This window comes from Lissotriton vulgaris, chromosome 3_2 (assembly GCF_964263255.1).
Source record: "Lissotriton vulgaris chromosome 3_2, aLisVul1.2, whole genome shotgun sequence".
Taxonomy (NCBI): domain Eukaryota; kingdom Metazoa; phylum Chordata; class Amphibia; order Caudata; family Salamandridae; genus Lissotriton; species Lissotriton vulgaris.
The window spans coordinates 197,303,132-197,319,861 of record NC_141690.1 but is presented as its reverse complement, the minus strand read 5'-3'; the positions used below and the strand labels follow the sequence as shown (position 1 = coordinate 197,319,861).

At 44.2% G+C, this 16,730-nt stretch overlaps 1 protein-coding gene across 1 annotated transcript in view; it reads right to left on the bottom strand.

Annotated features, from left to right (window-relative positions):
• Window positions 1-16,730, bottom strand: part of LETM1 (leucine zipper and EF-hand containing transmembrane protein 1) — a 733,094-nt gene that overhangs the window by 457,963 nt on the left and 258,401 nt on the right. The window contains exon 5 of the mRNA XM_086964211.1: window positions 3,943-4,080. Within this exon, the coding sequence (XP_086820337.1) occupies window positions 3,943-4,080 (138 nt within the window). The remainder of the gene's footprint in view (window positions 1-3,942; window positions 4,081-16,730) is intronic.

The window sequence follows — 16,730 nt, the reverse complement described above, 5'->3', positions numbered from 1 at the left end:
AAAATGTCCCCCTCCTCACCTCCCAAAAAAGGTTAGACTCTCAGTCTAGGGTGACATGCACATATCTATATGTGCTATCTGAGGAAGGAACAGGTGCTGGAGAATAGTTTGGTTCTTTCCACAAGAGTGCCATGGGGAAATTCTAACCAGGAGACTGCTTTACAGATAATGGAAGAGAGAGAAAAAAAATTGTCAAAAGGACTTTCATTTGTTCCAACCACAGTTCCTAGTAGTTGCAATATTAAAATGGAGCAACAACCATTCCCACTAGGATGGGAACACCATGATTAAAAACCCCCTCTACATTTACACCGCCTGCGCATATTGATGTCACACAAGGTACTAGCTTTTGAACAAGTTGAACTCTGAAATGTTATGAAGCTTCTTAACCAAAAGGAGTTCATTAAGTCAACATCAGCAAGGAGGAACAAATGGGTCTAGAATCACTGAAGAATAACACAGATGTTATCAATTATGCAGAGAAGGGTGGGGCCATAGTGCTGCAAAGTGCAGCTCCCCAAAAACTTTATAGTGGATCTGTTGGGAATAGCAATGACTAAGAACTTTGTTTTTCAACATGATTATTATTTTCAGACAAAGGGGATTGCAATGGCAGCTGAATTTGCTCCAGACCTAGTCAAACTCTTAGTGGACCAGTACGAGTGCACTCACACATATGCTACTAATAATGCTAACCTAGATAACATCACATTATGGAAGATGTATATAGAAGATGTGCTGATCATCTGGACAGGGGATGAACAAGAACTAACCAATGTTTTCTTGTAATTAAATTAAAGGTCCTTGGATAGCAAGTTCACTATAACCTACAATAGAGAGATCAACTTTCGGGATCTTAGTATCAAAGTATAGGATGGGAAACTCTATACAACATTATTTAGAAAGCCAAGTGAATGCAACACACTGTTGAGATACACAAATCATCACCCTAGAAACCTAAGGGACAATCTCCTGTACGTCTCATTCCTCAGAATCAGAAGAAATTGTTCCTCTAGGGTAGACTTCTTTAAGGAATCAGATCTTTCACTCCAGAGGTTACAAGAACAAGGTTAGTCCAGAGGTCTGTTGAAACAAGGCACATAAAAGAACCTGGCACTGTCCACGGAATACTGTTCTCATGACACGTGATAAATCAGACACCACACACAAATCAGACCGCAACAATATTATTTTGTGACTTGCTTACCACCTACTTGAAGTAGGTGATAACTGATTGTTTTGCGACCGCATTTACGGTTGCAACACAATCCTACATACCAGTGCGACTCTCTTTTAGAAGTGTAGCCCTTGGCACGCCCCTTCCTAATAGCGAGCCACAAACCTCATTTTGCAAGTCGGTATAGATTATACAAGGATTGTACAAGCCACAGACCTATTTAGCGGTCGCAAATGGCCTGATTCCCCGTTTGAGACAGCTAAAGAACAAGTTACTTACCTTCGGTAACGCTTTTTTCTTGTGGATACAGTATCTGCCTGTGGATTCCTCACCTTGTGAATATCCCCTGCGCCAGCAGCATTCGGAAACCTTTGCAGCTCTCCACGCCGACGAGGACGACGTAACAGAGGAACGGCTTCGTTCGCGAACTCGCTGACGTCACCGGAGCCAGAAAAGGAGGGTTCTCGCCTGGAATACGCTCAGGCAAAGGCATCACCGGACTCGGGTCTGCCGGCGACGAAGGTGGATCCATTGGAGTCGAAGGCCCTTCAGGTACTGGTACCTCTTCTACCGGAGCCGGAGAATGTACCAGAGATGGAGAAGGAATCGGCGCCGGCGACTGTGCCTGTGAAGCCACAGGTGAAGTCGCTCTCTCTGGAGAAGGAGAAGGAGATACATAGTCCTCACGATGTTGGACTTTCGAGGACGATGTCTGAGCTTCTTCCTTAGCCGAACGGCGTCGAGAGTCGTGCCTCTTCTTCTTCTTATGCTTCTTGGGTCGACTTAGAGCCCGACCTCGACCTGGATCTCGACCTGGATCTCCTCCGGCCCCTCTTTCATTTATGCATCTTTGCCATGAACAGCTTGGCTTCCCTTTCTTTCAGAGCCTTCAGGTTCATTTTCCTGCAGGAAGCGCAATCCTCAACGTCATGGTCCGATGACAAACACCATACGCAATCGTCGTGAGGCTCTGTTATGGACATGTGTCCACCGCACTCCCTGCATTGCTTGAATCCTGATTTTCTCAACGACATCTTCTGAAAAGAGAAACAAAAGAGAACAGGATACAAGCTAGAAAACACAAAGAAGCAACCACGGAGAGTCTTAAAAAACCGTTAGCGTCGATGGCGCGGAAAAAAGGGAACTGACATCATCATGCTGACGAGGCGCTCTTATGGCTCCGGTGACGTCAGAGAGGTCTGAGCGAAGCTGTGCCTCTGTGAAGTCGTCCTCGTCCTTGTGGAGAGCGAAAAAAGTTTCTGAATGCTGCTGGTGCAGGGGATATTCACAAGGTGAGGAATCCACTGGCAGATGTATCCATCAGAAATTGCTTGTACATCTGGACCTAAGATACATGCTGCATGTTTCAGTCGGTGAATAGGGTAAAGGCATGTCTTCAATGATGGAGGAAGTGAGAAGGGTAACAATGCCTCACTTCTATAGCTGAGCGGGCAGAGAATCACTGGTGGAGTTCTAGATGCATAGGTTGCTCTTATTCAGTAAGAGATGAGAGTTGGTGTTACTACACTTATTAGTGAGCTGGCCCACAATCTTTATAGATGGGTTTGGGCAGACATTTAATATATTTTAAGATATATTCTACACTGTAAAGTGAAATTTGAGACTAACACGACGCCCGCTCTGCAGTGTACCAGAAGGCTCATACCAATACGCATTTTGACCGACTTAGAAGTTCCCCGAATGGGAGGTGGGTCGATTAAATGCTGTTATAACTTATTAATTTACATTAATGAACACAGTCACCGACGGATGTTTGGTTTTGTACATGGGAGTCACTTGACACAGAGGACTACCTTAAAACGAGCACTGTAAAGGTGTGTATGAGACCCATGAGATTATCAGGAGATTTCTGTTTGACTCCAGGTTTGTCATTAACAATATAGCATGACTTGTTAGACTAAACACACAGCATATTTACACATGCAGTCTAATCCAAGATTGTATTTTATTACAAAGGCTGCATTTTATTTTAGTCTCTAAGACCCGCAATGAGTTTTTACTAATCACGTTGATTAAGTAATGCCGATGATATACATATCAAGCCTGTACTGATCTTACGTCTGGCGATCAGCAGGAGAGATAAACCTGGTACAGTCAGGACTTGTGAAATTGTTTGTTATAGACGGGAAATGTTTCAAATCTATTCTTTTACAGCAAATTTGAGAAATTACTTACTGATACTCATAGAATCACTTGATTTCATCAATTGCACTGCATGAGCATGTTTTTCACATTAAATTAGAAGCATCCTTTTGTTTGTTTAATGCAATCTTGATACAGTTGTATTGAATACACCGAGGGAAGGTAAAATGTCTGATACCCGCGTGTGTTCAGAGTCATTTATTTGATATAACTGTATTGAATACACCAAAGCAAAGTGAGACCTGTGTGTGCTCTTATTCATTCATTTATGTAAAGAAATTTAGAGAGAGATACACTTCCTCTAGTGGTAATGACAAAAGTGATTATATGAAATGTATGCATTTCTATCAAAACTGTGTTCTTGTATACTGATCTATACCTAGGTTCTGAGGGACAGAGGGTTACCCCATTGTGGATGAATGATTTATTCTTAACAAAAGCATGCTCTTACATCACTTAAGAATGTTCTAGAGGGTATAATCGAGCAGTAAATGTCTTTCACCCATGTTGCAGGCACTCTACTAAGTTCAATAACACTAGACTAAGATAAGAATACTACATACAATCAAAAACAAAATTTTTGTATAGAATAAGTTAAATACCTTTTGGAAAAAAGTAGAAAATTCTTTTGCAGCATCTCCCTTGGCAGCTTTATTTCTTAAAGCCATTTCCTCAATTGTATCTTGAAGAAATTTAGCCACTCCAAGCTTAGCTCTTAGTTCTTTCTTTAATCTCTCCTCCTGAAAAGAAAATAATGACTCAAGTTGGTACATGTTACGACAAAACACACAATTGTTCTAAAAATCTTTTATGTGATGATTACTGCAATTAATGAATGGAAAAATATTTAGAGGTTTTCAATTCTGAGATCATTTTAATTTCGGAGTAATAATTCAGAAAGGAGAAAGTAATGATAATGACATTGCAAGATAGTTAAAAATCATCAAGCCTTCCGGCCAAGTAAACTCTTGGTAGTACAATCAAAAAAGAGCAACGGCTATGCAAGGCATCCCTATGAGACACGAATCTATTTCATCTAGCCAGCAAGCGTTAAGAGCTTTCTACTGACATCCAATGTGAGATACTGATTGCAAGTTTGAATCCGGCCTTCAGAGGCTTTCATATGAAAATCAGTAATATCATATGGGGTAATAGTAACATATGCAAACTGAAGAACTTGGAAAAGCAAAGGCACACACTGCAGTACTACTGAATGCTACCCCAACAAGCATCGACAAAACCAATAGGTCTGAGGTGTATTTTCACATATAAGCCAGACATTTTCGGATTTATCAATGCAAGTTTTCCGACTATATTTCGTCTAAAAGAGTGGAAGCCGCATCATTGCCGACCTGTCTCTGCATGAGCACATGCCAAGTTTTGAGAGCAGTGGGACGGACTTACACTTCCAGTGTGGGGTTGTGATAATACTACATACTGAGGTCTAAACAGACTACTGGCATATCAGTGGTTATACTGGGAGCAGTGTTGATTACTGGCATGTGCTTTCATTTCTGGCCTTTAAAACGAGGGTTTTACCTCGTTGTGCCTTTACCACGCATTTTTAGCACACATATTTTTACAACACATTCCAATACCACGAATTCAAGGTAAGTTGGGGAGGTCTCCCCCCACAAATACATTATTTTTTAATCTAAAAACAATGCGTGGTATTGGCATGCGTTGTAAATGCATATTTCCCGGTAAAAACATGCGCGCTAAAAAATGCGTGGCAAAGGCATGAGAAGTAATTACCTGCGTTGTACCATCGTACAACCCTGAAAGCAATGCATTATTCACTCATTACTAAAATGAATATTTACACTCTATTCAAACATATAGTAAGTGTAACGCACTGTCTAAATTACTGTATATATACACAACAGTGAATTTATCACTGTGATCATCTCAATGAACTGGGTTTTACAAAGATTTAGGCAATGGAGATTTGGGAGCAAGTTACACCACCACTTACTCTTATTATACAACTCTGATTCTTTCGACACGTGGTGTTTTTTGCAGCTTATCTGGCATTCTATTAAGGAAACAACTGCATACTTCTAAGGCACGCATATTTGAGAAGTGTGTGTCAGAATCCAAATAAAATGAGTACCTAGGAAATGAGTGATTGTAAAGCACAGTATTCAGCATTCTCTCTTAACATAGCTACATCCTGAAACTACCGCAGAGAGACATTTGATGATGCGGGTTGTCAAATTTGTCCTAGTTCAAGTCCATTCCTCCACGGCATGTAAATGTGAGATTATATGTGAATACTTATAATTAATTTTTAATAAATTTAATATGACCGTACTGCTGTGGGCTGATTTATGCTTGGCCTTCTTCAACTGATTATGTACCTCTGCCCCACTCAAACCTGCGGTTATGTATTACAGTGTACCTCACTCACTCTGCCTGTGGTGCTGAATCATCCTCATACCTTGTATCTGCTGCTTTGCAAACTGGGTGCCATACACGCTTTACTATATGTGCTGCAAAGTTTATATGCATCATTCTCTCTGAATCTACTGTAGTACCCTGTGTCCCTTGTAAGTTTGATGACATAACAGAGAGTGAATCAGTGAGCGCATCCTGAATTGGGAGTCTAGTGCATAATCTGCCACTGAGCGCAACACTTGCAGAACAGACAGGCTTGTAGTCCACACATCTTTCTAAACTGGGCAACCTCTCTTTCCTTGCTTCATACATTAACGGAGATGTCACACTCTACTTCCTTGTTAAGCCTCTTCTAATGTGTTAACAGTTGAATGACAGTTCTAAAAGAAAATGAGGCTTGATATGTTCCAGTTGCAAACAGCCATCACAGGTGATGATGACAAGTTGCAAAATAAAAACCTGATTATTACTCTCTGTTGATCCTCTTCTAAGGGGACCGGATGGGGCATGTCTCTGTGCTCATCAGTTCCAGTGACACTGCTCCAGGACGAGGGTAAGGTGAAACGAGGCTGGAGGCTCCGTGGTATTCATGCTGCACTGAAAGCAGCCCAGGCCTATAACAGCTTCAACAACCAACCAACGCACACCATGACCGAACAACCACCCCCCACCACCACCCTCCACGCCTGGACCCCGATCAGCACCGAAGACACCATCCGCACAATGAACTCCATCCACTCCGGATCACCGACCGACCCCTGCCCTCACCACGTCTTCAACAAGGCCGATGCGGTCATCGCACCCCACCTGCGGGACATCATCAACACCTCCTTCGACACCGCCACCTTCCCTGAGAGCTGGAAACACGCCGAACTCAGCGCTCTCCTCAAGAAACCAACAGCGGACCCCACCGAACTCAAGAACTACCGCCCCCATCTCGCTCCTCCCGTTTCCAGCCAAAGTCATCGAGAAGACCGTCAACAAGCAGATGGCCGCCTTCCTCGAGACGAACGGATCCCTCGACCCCTCACAGTCCGGCTTCCGACCCAATCACAGCACCGAGACCGCCCTCATCGCCGCCACCGATGACATCCAAGCCCTGATGGACAATGGAGAAACAGCGGCCCTCATCCTCCTAGACCTCTCCGCGGCATTCGACACTGTCTGCCACCGCACCCTAGTACAGCGCCTCAGCAACGTCGGAATCCAGGACAAGGCGCTGGAATGGATCATCTCCTTCCTCGACGGAAGAACACCGAGAGTCCGCCTACCACCGTACAAGTCAGAGGCCTCCGAAGTCATCTGCGGCGTCCCTCAAGGGTCATCTCTGAGCCCCACCCTCTTCAACGTCTACATGAGCCCCCTCGCGGCCATCGTACGCAAACACAACCTCAGCATAATCTCCTACGCCGACGACACCCAGCTGATCCTCTCCCTGACCAACGACCCCGCCTCCACCAGAGCCAACCTGCACGAAGGGATGAAAGAGGTAGCCGAGTGGATGACGACCAGCCGCCTGAAACTGAACTCTGACAAGACGGAGGTCCTCATCCTGGGCTCTTCACCCTCCGCCTGGGACGACTCCTGGTGGCCTCCCGCCCTGGGCACCGCACCCAAACCGACAGACCATGCACGCAACCTGGGCTTCATCCTGGACTCCTCCCTCTCCATGACCAGGCAAGTCAACAACGTCTCCTCGGCGTGCTTCAACATCCTACGCATGCTACGGAAGATCTTCTTGTGGATCCCCTCCGAGACCAGGAAGACCGTCACCCAGGCCCTCGTCACCAGCCGACTGGACTACGGCAACGCCCTCTACGCCGGTACCACCGCCAAGCTCCAGAAGAGACTCCAGCGGATCCAGAACGCCTCAGCCAGACTCATCCTCGACATCCCACGAACCAGCCACATCACCGGACATCTGAGAGACCTTCACTGGCTCCCCGTCAACAAAAGAATCACCTTCCGCCTCCTCACCCACGCACACAAAGCCCTACACGACCAGGGCCCGAGCTACCTCAACAGCCGAATCAACTTCTACGCTCCCAAACGCCACCTCCGATCAGCCAACCACGCCCTCGCCGCCGTCCCCCGCATCCAAAGAGCGACTACGGGAGGAAGGTCCTTCTCCTACCTGGCCGCCAAGACCTGGAACTCCCTCCCGACCGACCTGCGCCTGACCCAAGACCACCTCTCCTTCAGGAAGAAGCTGAAGACCTGGCTGTTCGAGCAGTAGCGGCACCCCCCCCCTAGACTGATTATTATGGTACGCATATGGGTGCACATGCAGACTTCTACAGTGAGATGTAAACAAAACCGAAATACAGTGGGGCTGCTCCAGAACATTCTAGATGAGCGGTTCTTAAACATCTGACTTCTGTGGGTAATCACTGAAACAGTACTGGATGCGTAGACCCCGACTGAGACATTATTGGAAGCTGTGGATCCCCTGCACTTTCTATAATTTGAACCTCAAACCAATACTCGAAAATATAGAACAGAGTGTATGCGAAGAAATGCCCAACTATTGAAATATGTTATTTAGTTCACGTAAAGATATAGAAAACGTTTACATGTTTGCTTCTTTATTTTATATACTTTATTCATTTAAAATTATTAATTTTAATATCATTTAATTTGGAAAACAGTTGCAGACCCCCGGTCGGCCTTGGGGAACCCCAGGGGGTCCTGGGACCACAGGCCACTGTTCCTGACAACTAAATAAGTCAATGACTGCATGGGGCTTGCCCAAGCAAGCCGATGACTGAAAATGGCTGACCTAAATACCCAATGTGTTAGATATATGCTGTGTTGACAGGAGGTCATGGCAATCAACTTAAACATTAAGAGGCAAAACGAAGCTACTATCATTGTGGCTCGTAAAGAATTATGTAACCATTGGCATTTAACAGAAACTCAATTAATCACACCCAGGCAATATTCACTTCAGTATAGTACTTTACACACTATGGATTGGGTCAACTGAGACTTCCGATGCCCAACAAAGCAGAAGAGAGTGTGCCCTCTTCTATCTCCAACCTAATACGAGAGAATATAGTCTGGCACTGTCTGCATGGCTCCTGCCAAAGATCTAAACTGAGTGTGTAATGTTGGATCTAAACATAGCTCAACTGGGACATTTGGAAAAAGTTATGTTAAAAACATTTGTAAAGCGAACTTCTACCCTGGGGTGTCTTGGTGCTAGCAACAGCTTGTGCACATCTGAGAAAGCCATTCTGCTTTTAATAATTGAACAACCATGTTTTTAGGAGTTGTATGAAGGAAAGTAGAGAGGGGCAGCCCTGATGTTGGATAGTCAAGAAAATTCCGGAGTTTGGTTGCTCTGGTAATTAAACTGTTTCCACCCTATCTCACTTTTTTGAATCTGGAAGCTATGACTTTCTTAGCTTCTCTTGACCATAGATTCCTGCTGGGTTCATACCATGTACGTGCTTGTTTTAGGTACTCCGGGTCCGTATCAGGTAGGGCTTTATAAGTCACACAGAATGTCACGTGGCCCATAGGGACATTGTCGTTTTCCTCTAACTTAACGTTGCTGCTTGCTTGCTGCTTTGAGCACATTACTACACGTCTTTTTTGTTTTGCAATAATTTCAATGACTGCTTTCACATGAGAACTCATCGCTGTGTTTATTCTCTGCATGTTCCTGCGATTTTGACTGAACATTACGTGCAAGGTCGGACAACAATGCCCCTTGTTATTTTGTTCTGGCCAGACCTTTGCCCTACATACAGACGCAGCTGTTGTTTGGACTAAGTACTTTGGTTATTAGTGAGGTACACAAATAGGTGACACACACTTGGAGAGGGATCTTTCCAGAGAGAAGAGCGAGACAGCACCTAGGATGTAGATCTACAATCTATAGTCTAAGGTATGGGGCCTGCTGACAAAGCCCTGAGATCTTCTATTATATAATAATACTACTTCTTGGCAGGGGGAGGGAGGTTAGGCACTATAGTCTTTTCGCCATAGTTTTTCTATGATGACATCTCCACTCATGATGTATGGACTTGCTGCTACGCTGACTATATTTGTACTAGGCATTTTCTTGCTTGTTGGGGCACGTATACTGCACGTTAGGGCACTTTAGTTAAAATACATATTTTAAACTGTTTCGTGTCTCTGTCAGATATTATTGTGGACAAGTACAAGAGTGCGAGCGAAAGAGTGTGTCTTATTACCATTATTCCTGAGAGATTTGGGAGTGTTGTGTACTGGGGTATCTGATCATTTGTTTCTCTGTAAATGAGCAGGAGAGCAAGTGAGACACTATAGCTAGTCGGTCCTGGGCTCATGGGAACTAAGGTGGTAGGAAGACTCAGTCCCTATACACCAAGGTCCCATATTCCTGGGCATAGTTCTGTATTTGTGCAGAATCCCTGCAACATGGCACCACCAATGTTTGGTCTGTTACTTATTGACAAGACCCCTGGGCAGAGTTTGTGCTTGTCCACAATCCCCTCTCACCGGTTTCTGGAGAGTCCGTGGTATGAGGGCCTATCCTCCTATATTTGTGTTTTATAGGTTTTTCAAGCTTGAAGTTTAAAAGAGTATTTCTCTTGATTAACCCGGTATTGTGCCAACGTTCTGTTTGTTTATCTTTTTCTATTCTTATTATGGCAGTCGCTATTCCGGAACCTAACCGCGCAGCCGTTACGCAATTCTTGACTCAACGTGGAGTCCCTGTAGCAGGGGCTAATATTATTTTTGTTGTCGAGGTGAACGCGGCTTACCGCTTCGAGGTCTTTTATTCTTGGGTTACATTCTAAGCAGTAGACAAGAAAAATAATTTGTTTCATGAATATACAGCGGCTGTAGTGCCGTGGGCTTATTGCCCTTATGCATTACTTGCAGTTCCATTGACAGCCTGGGAGCATACCACCTGCCCTTCCTAACCCTGTTTCTGTGGTCCGTTTAGGCCCCTTATCAGTTGATGGAGCCACTGGGCCCATTTTGACTGGTTTTACACCGCATCCAGATTATATGAATGTTACACACGCAGAGCTACGTCAGTTACATACAACGCTGATTCACATACACATTAGTGTCATACAATTTATGTCACGTGCAATTTAAGTGACTCTGACTGGAGTCGCTTCCCAGTCACCAGTACATGGTGGTGGTCTTGTTATTAGTCCCGTCAAGATAAATTCAGTGATGGGCAAACGTCGTCAAAACCATGATGACTTGCCATTGTGTCTTGCACAAAAATTTGAACAACTTGAAGCTGTCTTTCCACACCTGTAGAAAAACCCGGGAACCTTACAGCTTACAGAGTGGTAGGATTCCCGCTTTAGGTGACTGCACAACCTGGGGCACGGTGTTTGCTTCAGGGTATACACTGTGCTTTGGCACTACCTCCATGACCATTCTTCCGAGCGTTCTGAAAAAGGTACAAGATTAACACAGGGCTGGACCAGCCCTGGATTTGGGGATGAAGTTAGTGGGAATGTTCCCAATAGTCTCCGATATGGTTCCGACCAACATTAAAGGTAAAGCAATTTGCCTACAAGTATATCAATGCCTAGCGGCGGTGCCGGACGTGGATCGGCAATGACAGTTGCCGATTATAATTGCGGCTGTGTATACATCTTTGGGTCTCAATAGTTTGGGGATTCAACCATTTGCTCAGCCACATTCTAAACCCCTCCTGAGAAGGAGGGTCGTCCAGTCTTTCCTAAAAAGGCTTGGAACAAGAATCAGTGGCAGCAACAACAGAAGCCCGGTTCACGTGCAAGTTCGCCTCCACCAAACGCTTCTGAACGTAGATATGATTTGCGTGACCACTCTAAAATTAAGACAACTGAGAGGTTCCATGTTCTTAGTTCTAGGTTCCTGAACCTCGTTCCTTTAAGGAATAGTCGGATCAACAGTTCAGCGGGGAGGACAACAAGATCGCAGAGACTGCGAGTCTGCGCAAGCAAGACGCGACCCACAGCGCCACTTTGATGTAAAAGTCAAGCAGGGGGAACCACTTCAATATCATGCCCCATTTCAGAAGAAAAACGTTGCTGCTTTGACTGCAAAGTATGCCTCAGACGGTAAGAATCTGGCTCCTCGAAAGGAGTAGGGCCATGACCCTCTTCGACAGCGCAGCAGAGGTTACCATAGTGCAGCAGAAATTCCACCAGCGTTTGGAGGCAAATGCAACTGACACTTTCATTACAGTTGAAACAGCTTACACTTGGGTTGCCCCTCTTGATGGACTTTATGAAGTAATACTCTAAATTGAAGGTGATATTAAATACCTGATTAGAGCAGTCTTTTGGGAAAATCTCACATATTCCTATGATATTTTGTTAGTGGAAGTTGATTGGCCTCCCCTGTAGTGTAGTTCCTATATTCCCAATAGGCTCTGCGCATTGAAATAACAAACGATAGTTTAGACGTAGGACCGAAGTCAACTAGGTCTCTATTGAGTATGTTAGACTTAATTGTAAATGCCAGCTAGCTCAGAGGTCACTAGAAACTTTCCCGAATAAACAAGAAGGAATTCGTTTCTGACCACTATATAACATGAAAACTTTGTTCCCCAAGAATAAGAAATATATCTTCAGAGTTGCGGAAACAGTAGATGGCTACTTCACTCAGTCAATCGTGCATGCTTAGTTTCCCCAGGGTTTTTGCAGAGAAATAGAGACGGGCGTTTTCAATAAAAAGGTTATTTATTGAGCAGTCTTCTTTCTCATGCAAGAGAAGTTAATTGCAACAATCGTAGTACTTGCTATGAAGTAAAGTGTGTACAGTAAAAGAAGTATTATGAAATAGTACTGTAAAAGCATTTGTATGGTTTTTAAGCCATAAGATATTTAAAATGGATAAAATACATACAATGATAAATAATGACTAAAAGTACTCAACAGGTGCATCTAAAATACGCCTACCCCGGTGTACCTAACCTAAGTCTAGTACAAGGGAAGAAGTAAGTGAGGTGTAGCTTGAGTTAAATAGTTTCTGCCAAGAATCTATCCAAGAATTCTCTACGGTTGTAATCAGCTCCGTACCTTGGTTATAGAATGAAGGAGGTCTTGTATCTCTCTCTCAGGACTTGATCTCCCAGTATACCCGCAAGGGTAGCAGGGAAACACTGGAGCTGGATTTCTCGGCAAGAGAAAAGACAGCGTCTCTCTCAGTGAGTCAGCTGGAGGGTGGGCTTCCTTCGGCACTCGCTACAGCAGGGCGTCGGGCAAGTAGTTAGTTGATCTGCTCCAAACCACTGTGTGTTTGCTAAGGCAGATGTGGGTATATTTATACCAGGAAGGTGCCGAGTTTGACGTAAGGGTGGACATAATAACGTCACTAAGAACTCGAAGTTCTTTACACGCTCCTAGAGTTCTGGGACAAATCAATACTGAAGCAAGGGGAATTCCCGTACTGCTGAAGGCTGGTTGTCTTCAAGAACTCGTTGTACTCTAGGAGCTTAGTGGAAGTAGCCATGCCGTATTTGGACTGCATTGGCTGTGCCTAAATATGGTTATGAATCTTATGCCTATATAAGGATATGATAAGTTATACCTATATAAGGGCATGAATCGGGAAAATTACACTAGAGCCTTAGTTACGTTACAACACCCCTTTTTGTCCTAGCTACCTCTAGAGGGGAAGATGTTATTCTACCGAGTTTTCCACAATATGTCTCCGAAGACTATAAATTAACTTATGCCTCAGAGTGGGCCTTTGTCTTTAGCCCCGGTGTTATATCATAATCAGGCAGGTTGGGACGAAGGTTCCCCAGTTAATGTGATTCCTTTATTTTCCACACCTCAGCCCCAACCACAGTATGCAATCAAACGAGACGCTAAAGCGTCTAAGTGAAATCTTGACCCAATTGGAATACCAGGTTGTGATTGAACCCTGTGTTTTGTAGATGAGTAATCCTATTTTTCTGATATTGGAGCTGGATGGATCACATCGTATAGTTTTGGATTACAGACATTTGAAAAGTCATGTTCGCACCTTTGCGGTTGAGAACACATATAGCTCTGCGTTAGTGAATAACATTGTTCGCAAAAAATACAAGACCACTTTGAATATTTCCAATGGCTTCTTCAGCCAATCTTTGGCTTCTGAGAGACGTGATTTGACTGTATTCAGTGTGTTGGGTAATCAGCGCTGATATGCAAGATTGCCTATGGGATATAAGAATAGCCCTGGTGTGTTTGCAGCACGCATAGGGTCCCTTATGTATGAGATCGACCCTGGTGCCTTCTTGTACGTCAATGACATTTGCTTGACGGATGATGAATTACAGCTGCATCTCTTGCGTGTTGGCCGCATCATCACACATTTTGCAAACTTTGGTTATAAATTCAGCTTTGCTAAGTCTCATATCGCCTTCTTAGCGGTACTTTTTCCTGGTTACAAACTCAACAGGCAGGGGGTTGGCGCCCCACTTTTTGGCGAAATTTGCTCAATTCACTTAATCTCCCCTTGCCTAACAAAAATGAATGTGTCCTTCTGTAACAAAACTGGTGCTCATGTAAAGCACTCGGATACCCGATGTCTCGGGTCTAGTTTGCGCTATATAAAACTATAAAAACAAAATTCAGGATGATGTACATTCCTGATTATGCCCAGTGTATCAAACCTCTGTACTCTTTGATACAACCTTCATTTTCGGCTTCCAGTTGGCTTCCGGAACATACTGCAATTCTTTGGTCACTGCAGTCTGATCTGCTTGAGACCAACTTGTTACCATGAGACAATTTTACAAATTTGGTCATAAGGATTGTACCAGGGGTGTAGGGGATTTTAGGCTTTACTTACTTGACGTTCAATGAGTCTGACTTATAAATCGCATTTGTATACCCCAGCTGGGATGCGTTCCTCTCCTACAGAATTTTTTTTGACGGCAGTCCAGAAAGCGATGGTTAAGGAACGCTCTCTGGCTCAAGGTAAACGCATTTTTATGGTCTTGCGGTACCTGCTTTAGAAGCAGTTATAAAGGCCTGTGTCCTGAATTCTAAAGCCTTGCATCCTCGCTGGTACAATGGGCTAGTTCTTGGACGTCGGCTGATGTCAACTTTATAATTGATCCTTCGTTGCAGACGGAGGAGTTTTTTACAATATGAACATGTTCATCTTCCTCCTTTATCATTACTCCCACTTGATCAGTACAAATGCATTATTTACACTGATTGGTCCAGCAGCCCGCCATCGATTCTAAATGTGCTTATTCTGCAGCCTGCGCAATAGTGGCAGGTAAGATTTTGATGGGGGTTTTAAATCCTCCCTAGTGCACATACAGTCTCCTGGAGATCGCACAGCTCAATTGGCGGAGCGACTTGCTTTGGTTTTGGCTCTTGAATTTGCTGATCCTGTGGCTCAAACACATATAGTGTGCAATTTGTTTTACTGTGTGCAATCCTTTAATGATAACTTGTTCTTCTTTACAAAAAATGATTTTTGTGATTCTCAAGGTAGCACAATTAAGCATATAACGTTTAAGGTCCAAGTGGCCGCTCTTAAGAAAGGTTTGTAACTCACATATGTTATCCATACTTTGGGCCATCAGCGTGTGGGTGCACATGCTGTTGATAATTCTATGGCTGATGAGGCAGCTAAATCTGCAGTAGCCACATGTTCCGTAGCAGCAGTCACTAGGTCTATGACTAAAATTGATGATGATATTTTGGCTGCTACAGCTGCGACGAAGGGGGAGACGGAATTCCCCCAAGGTTGTCTTCCGATTAGGTCCCATTTGCAACTATTACATCCGTGGGGGATTCACTGATTCCCAACGAGGATCGCAGACTCTCTTTGATCATTGCCGCTCATGAAGGCATGGCTTCTGCACATGCCGGAGTAAAGACAACAATTTCACTTTTACAGCAACGTTTCTAGTGGTGTGGTTTATATCAACAGGCACGTAATTTTGTTCGGACTTCTGGAATTTGTCAACAAATTAAGCCACCTACTGTTACACATCCACCACACACTCAACTTTACATCTCTAATCAGCCATTTGGCTGCATTTATCTTGATCACTACGGTCCTTTGACAGCTGACGCTGCTTTTAAACACATTTTGGTTGCAGTAGATTCATGCACTAGATTCCTTTGGGTTTGGCCGCAATGCAGTGCTGGCGCTCTAACTGTTATAAAAGATGTGCGTGTCTTTGTCAGGACATTTGCCTGTGGCACCTTTCATTCAGACCAAGGTCCTGTGTTTGCCTCCAAGGCTTACCGAGATGCAATGAAGTCTCTGGGGGTGCAGGTGAAATTCTCGTCTCCATATCTGCCGGAGGGCAATTCTGTTGTGGAGCGTGATTTAAAGCAATCTTTAAGAGCTAGGGTTTTAGGTACTGGCAGGGGCTGGCTGACTCATCTTTACGGAGTCCAACGTTCAATTAATAATCTCCGAAGAATATCTCTGGGAGCGCGGACCCCATACATATTGCTCTTTGGCATTAAAATGTTTGTGCCAGAACTTGATGGTCTAGACGTTGTGGAGGCTGCCGCAACCTTTGACTTAGATGACCATTGTGCTGTGTTACAGAACTACAAAAAGCTTCAGACACAATCTAAAGCCCATATGCTCTCTTCCATGGCTGCAGCGTTGCAGTTTCCCGTTTCTGGCAGGCTTCCTAAAGTTGGAGATCTGTTCAGGGAAAAGGTGGAGTACAAAATAGTATTTGGTTTTTCCTACCTTGCACCGGTCCGAGTCCTTGGCTTAAAAGGAACCCGTACAGTGATTCTACCTTCACTACCTGGTCGAAAAGGAGAATCTTTACACCTCCATCGAACATGTCAAGCTACATCATGTGGCCGAGACTGAATAGTATGCCTCCTAGCAGTCGTCGCCGGGACCTTTCACTGAATCCGATGGCTTCGAATTCTTTGACTACTCCCCAACAAATGGCGGTGGAGAAAACTTTCATTGATTTTTTGCCTGATTTACCTTCTACAGTCACAACTGCCGATACAGAGTATGCTTCTCCTCCTGTTTAGGTCATAATTGACATTCCTGAAAG